Raw genomic sequence first — 5827 nt, 5'->3', positions numbered from 1 at the left:
ATGGAGCTGCGTTCGGAGCTGCCCAGCGTCCCCGCCGCGCCCCCCCCGGTGCCCCCCAGTTCAGTGGCGGCCGCGGCGGCCGCGGCGGCGGCGACCCTGCCGGTGAGCGTGGCCGGGAGCCTGCTGCGGGCCCCGCCGCTGCTGCTGCGGGCGGCCGAGAAGTACCCGCGGACACCGAAGTGCGCGCGGTGCCGCAACCACGGAGTGGTGTCGGCGCTGAAGGGCCACAAGCGGTACTGCCGCTGGAAGGACTGCATGTGCGCCAAGTGCACGCTGATCGCCGAGCGGCAGCGCGTCATGGCCGCCCAGGTGGCGCTGCGCCGGCAGCAGGCGCAGGAGGAGAACGAGGCCCGCGAGCTGCAGCTGCTCTACGGCACCGCCGAGGGCTTGGCCCTGGCGGCCGCCAACGGCATCATCCCTCCCCGGCCTGCCTACGAGGTCTTCGGCTCCGTCTGCGCCGGGGCCGGCGGCGAGGGAGGCGCCGGCGCCTCAGGTGAGGCCGCGCCGCGGGGGGACGGGGCCGCGGGCCGGGGGGCTGCGGGCCGGGCTCCGTCCCCCGGGCGGCCGCGCTGACGCGCTCTCTCCCTCCCTTCTCCCCCCGCGCCCCGCAGAGCCGAAGGTGCAGAAGTTCGAGCTGTTCCCCAAGACGCTGCTGCCCGGCCGCGCCGCAACCCCGCAGCAGGCGGGCGGGAAGCCGCCGTCCCCCGACGGGGAGTCCGCGCCCGGCACTTCTTCCCCGGACGGCCGCCACGGCTCGGGCTCGGAGAACGGCGACGGAGAGTCCTTCCTCAGCTCGCCCGTCTCCAAAGGGCCGAAGGAGGGCGAGGAGAGCCCGGGCTCCATCAGCCCGCTGGGCTCGGACTCGGGCTCGGAGGCAGACAAGGACGAGCGGGACCCGTCGCCCTCGGCCGGCGGCCGGCAGCGGACTCCCATCGACATCCTGACGCGCGTCTTCCCGGCGCACAGGCGCGGCGTGCTGGAGCTGGTGCTGCAGGGCTGCGGCGGGGACGTGGTGCAGGCCATCGAGCAGATCCTCAACAACCGCGGCCCGGAGAAGGGCCCCGAGGAGAGCTGGGCTCGGGACGGCGCTCTGCAGGGTCTCCCGCCCGCTCCCACCGCCCACCACCGCCCGCTGATCGCCGGCGCCATGGCCCCCGCCATCGGCGCGCTGGGCAGCCGCTCCGCCTTCTCCCCGCTGCAGCCCAACGCCACGCACTTCGGGGCCGAAGCCGGTGCCTATCCGCTGGGCGCGCCGCTGGGACTCAACCCGCTGCGCCTCGCCTACTCGGCGCACGGCCGCGGCCTCGCTTTCATGGCCCCGTACTCCACCGCCGGCCTCGTGCCCGCGCTCGGCTTCCGCCCGCCCGTGGACTACGCCTTCAGCGACCTCATGCGGGAGCGCTCCGCCGTGCACAAGGAGCAGGTGTACTCCGGGGGGCTCTACGGGCCCATGGTCAACAACAACCCCGAGAAGCAATAGCGAGGCGCGAGGTGTGCGCGGGAGCGTCGGGGCGTGGGTCCCGCTGCGTGCTTATGGCCATAGGCACGGATATCTGCGGTGTGGGCGCCCGCTCCCCCCGCACGTACGTATATATATGTATACTAGCAAGTGTATAATGTTATAAAATGGAAATCTAAGTTATTAATGTAACTCGTAGGTGAACTCGGTATTAACGTTAAGCTAAGGGTTAGGCAGCACGTCGTAACGCTTCCCGGCGTAGAGGCGAAATCTGTCTCCGGACCAAAATACGCCGCCGCACCACCCTCCATCCTGCCCCGGAGCCGTGTGCACACGGAGCGGTGGTGGCTGCCCGTAGGGGCCGGTGGGTGATTGCCTCCTCCATATGTGATCTCAAGGACATTGCTTTCTTGTTCCGCTGTAGCGATTCTTGCTGTTCTAACAGGTAACTCTGTGTTTCCATTTCATAGAAATAAATGTTATTTTCTATTAAAAAATCAAAGGTATAAGTGGAAGTGCTTTGTCAGACGGTGAGGGTGTGCTTTGGGGAATGCATGTGGCGAGCGCAGTATTTAAAGGAATTTGACATTTATACAAACGCGTTTAATTACGTTTTTCATCGTTAAAGCAGAAAGCTGTCGGAAAATGTACAAATAAAAGCTCAACGTGCAGGTGGGAGTGACTTCCTATCACCTGGCATTGTCAAAGGCGTTTGTTTCCAGTTCTGCTCTTATTCACACCCGCAGAAATAAAACCGGCAGTGCACATTCAGCCGGGACATTTCCCCGAATACCTAAACTATTTTGCCGATATTCTACTTTCATTTTTTTTGTCATTTTCAGACAATCTGACATTGCGGAAGTGCCGTTACAACAGACGTGTGGATTTGCAGCACTCCTCCAGCCCCCGGCTGTGCGTGATTTGTTTTCTATTATTTATTAACAATATTTTATTTTTTCTTGCAATAGCGTGCGGGTTGCTCTCCAGGACTCTCCTGCCCCACACGGCAGGGAGCGCCGGGCCCGTGACAACGATCCCTCCCGCAGGAGGAGTTCGGAGCCGGCGGAATTCAGGCTGTCAAAGCTCCCCAAGTCGATCAGTGCGGAAGCCCCGTCCCGGCCGCGCTGTTGGCACTCTCCCTTCGCAAGAGCTCCGCAATTACCGCTGCGCGATGACACGGAGGGGCGCAGGGGCGGCCCCGCTTATTGCGGAGAGCCCCGGGGTGATCGCGGGGGGGGGCAGGGGGGGGGCGAAGGGAAGGAACCCGGCCGGCCCCGTGCGCTGGGCGCGGTGCTCGCGTTCCTCCGAGCAGCCAATAGTGCGGATCGCTCCTCGGTAAACACTGCTGACCCCGGTCCGTCTCGGAGCGGCCAAATCAATATCGAGAGGGAAACTTTGCGGAGTGTCGTGTTCCAAGGGCGGGGGAAACTTAATATCACTACAATAAAACGGTTTAATAAAGAAGGGCTTTAATAGTGAGCTAATTTGATTGAGTTTCCTAATTCCACTTTAATTGGAAAAGGAGTTGTCTGTTTGGCTATAAAGCACCGGGGTTAAGTTAGACTGGAAAGAAAGAAGGAAAGAAAGAAAGAAGGAAAGAAAGAAAGAAAAAAAAAGATGGACTTTGAGCATCTGAATAAACTTTGCTTTTTTTTTGGTGTCGGTCGGCTGACTTAGTGTAGGATGAGTTTCCTTGCTCAGCGCCATGAACGGGCCGCAAAGAGCCACGTTCGAGCCCTGCTGGGGGGTGGTGGTTTAACCCGGCTCTCAGAAAGGGCCGTGGCGGTGGCAGAGTGGGGCGTTACCAGAACTGCCGTGCCTTGGGCTCGGGTTCGTAGAGCCGGCAACTGGGGATCACAACCATTAATTCTTATACGGGGGGAGGAGGAGGAGGGGGTGAGTCCCTATGGGTGTCATTCCCTGTGGGCATCGCAAAAATCCCACAACCTTGAGTTTGGAGATCCGCATAAGGAAGCCTCTGGCACCCATCAACTACTCAGCGCTCTTTCAGAGTGAAATAAAATGCCGTCACTTGAATAAAAATCCGCGGAATCGCCTATCAATTATTTGTGAGCCGGCGGCTGCTCGTAAACTTCGCTGTTAATTAAATCTTAATCCGGCGGTCTCAGGGACGGAGGCGGCTGTACATACAGCGAGACACGTTCCGCAGTTACATGAACTGCTGCAGTGTTTAATATGAATCAGCCCTAATCCACAGCATAATAAAGATCAAATTAGACTAACCATTTAGTAGCGAAATGACATTCCTTCACCTAAAATGAACCGCTCGGTGCCCGTTCGCGGCAGGCCGCCCGCAGCAGCTCCGAGCCACTGGGGCCGTTCCTGTCCCACCCTACGCCAAAGCCGCGTCCCCACGCAGGGGTAAAGAGGGCCGGGGATCGCTTCCCTCCGGCTCTGCCCGGCGCTCCGTCCGAGGCTCTGCGCAGCGCCCAGCTGGGCTGGGAGCGGCTCTCCCCGTCCCCTCACCCCGCTACCTCCGCGGGACGCGTCCCCTTCGTTTCCCCCAGCGGTGCGTCCCTGTCCCGGGCTGCTCCCGAGGTGGGAGCACGTAGCTCGGACCCGTGCCGCACACCGACTCGTCACGTTCCCCGGGAGAAGGGACACCTCTGCCTGTCCTTAAGTAGAGTACACCACCCGTGCTGCCATAACATCCCCATAGCAACTGCAGCAATCACCCCCGTGCCAGAACAACGACGACCCGAAAGCATTTCCTATGTCTCCATGTGAACAGCAGGTGAGGACCCCGAGGAGGAGCAGCTCCGCGGCCCGAGGGCGGCCCCGGGGCTCCGTGCATCCCGGACGGCAGCGGCGCTGCTGGAGCCCGGCGGCCGTTCCGCGGCTCGCTGCCGCTTTTAGTGTCCATGAAGACACATGAAGGACCATTGCGATGTCCACCTCATTTCATCTGGGTTCCACCAGAAATGCCAGCTCTTTTTTTTTTTTTTTTTGCAAAAAACATTCTTTTCTCGTTACTGTTCTTTCCCAGTATCCTTCCTACCCCCTCCTATGCACCTTTCTAATAGAGGAAGAACGAAAACTCACTGCTGGGTCTGAGTTAGAAGAAAAGAGACACAAAACTCAAAGTAAATTTATACATTGAACGAGCTTCTCATTCAGGGAAAAAAAAAAAAAAAAAAAAAAAAAGAAAGAGAGAGAAAAAGAGAAAATGAATGCTGGCAGTCGTTTTCATCTAAAAGCTGTCCCATCAACCAGCTCCCTGCATTTCTGCGTAAGTAGGAAAGCCAAACTGAAGGAACTCTCTTGGCCTGAGGGCCAAACGTGCTGCCGGGCACTGAACTGAAGGCACAGCTCGGCGCTGCATGGCTCAGCACTGCATGTCAGGGCACTGCCCTGCATGGCACAATTCGGCTCGGCTCGGCACGGCACTACATGGGCACTGCGTGGCACTGCACTGCACGGCTCTGTATGGTACTGCGTGACACCGCATGGCACAGCACGGCTCGGCACTACGTTGGCACTGCATGGCTCTGCATGGCACCGCACGGCTAGGCGCGGCACACGACGCTTACAGGCAGGAGCAGCCCGTACCGACAACCGCGGCCGATCCCGCCGCGGCTCTGCCCGCTCCTCGAAGCCTCGGGATTTGTTGGGAATTACTGAGGGCGATGTCAGCGCTGGGACCAGGCCGGGATGAGTGCGGGGCGGGGAAGAGTGCAGGTCCGCCCCAGGGAAGGTGCGAGAGGTTTAGCGGAGGGAGGTGGAACAGCGTGGGGGAGTTGCTGTGCTGGTGGAAGGAGGAGAAAGGTAGAAAGTAGAAAGTAACGAAAGGCAAAGCTTTCTTTGCACAACTCCTGTGTCGAGCAGTAACCGCGAGGCGAGTCCGAGAGCAGAATGGCAGCTCAGCGCCAGCAGGGAGTTGGGTTTATAAGAGCTAAGGGAGAGCTCAGTTTAGCGGGTGGGGGTGGGGGGCTGGGAAAGGCAAGGGTGAGGCTGCCAGAAAGAGCCCTGCCTGGAGGAGCCTTCAGAATTTGATTGCACGCAGTGCTAAGCGAGAGGAGGAAGACGCTCTGTGCAGTATTTTCTTTTTCAAGGAAATTTAGGAGTTCTTAATTTCAGTTATAATGGCAGAACGGGAGATTCAGCTACATGTGTGCTCACAGGGCAGGCTGAGCAAGAGGTTACCAGTGTAATGGTGATGGGTGTTTTTACAGTGACTCACAGAGAGCTCATGTGGAAGCAAGTAAATGGGAGGGATGGAAATGCTTAGAGACAGGAAGGCATTACTAACAGCCCCGACCACAGTGGGTTCTCTGCCGAGCATTTCTAACCATGGCAAAATTGGAGGCTTGCTCCGTCTTAACGTGATTGAGAGCTCCTGTTTGTCAG

General features: G+C 59.3%; 1 protein-coding gene across 1 annotated transcript; it reads left to right on the top strand.

Annotated features, from left to right (window-relative positions):
• On the top strand, positions 1 to 1888 carry DMRTA2 (DMRT like family A2). Its single transcript, XM_042874062.1, has 2 exons — positions 1 to 541; positions 612 to 1888. Exons 1-2 carry the CDS (start codon positions 1 to 3, stop codon positions 1478 to 1480), a joined length of 1410 nt encoding a protein of 469 aa, XP_042729996.1. The 3' UTR covers positions 1481 to 1888.
• The last annotated feature ends 3939 nt before the right edge of the window (positions 1889 to 5827 follow it).

Source organism: Lagopus leucura, unplaced genomic scaffold (assembly GCF_019238085.1).
Source record: "Lagopus leucura isolate 7727_CA_CO unplaced genomic scaffold, USGS_WTPT01 Super-Scaffold_100009, whole genome shotgun sequence".
NCBI classification, from domain to species: Eukaryota; Metazoa; Chordata; class Aves; order Galliformes; family Phasianidae; genus Lagopus; species Lagopus leucura.
The sequence above is the reverse complement of the archived record's forward strand: the minus strand, read 5'-3'. Positions and strand labels throughout refer to the sequence as shown.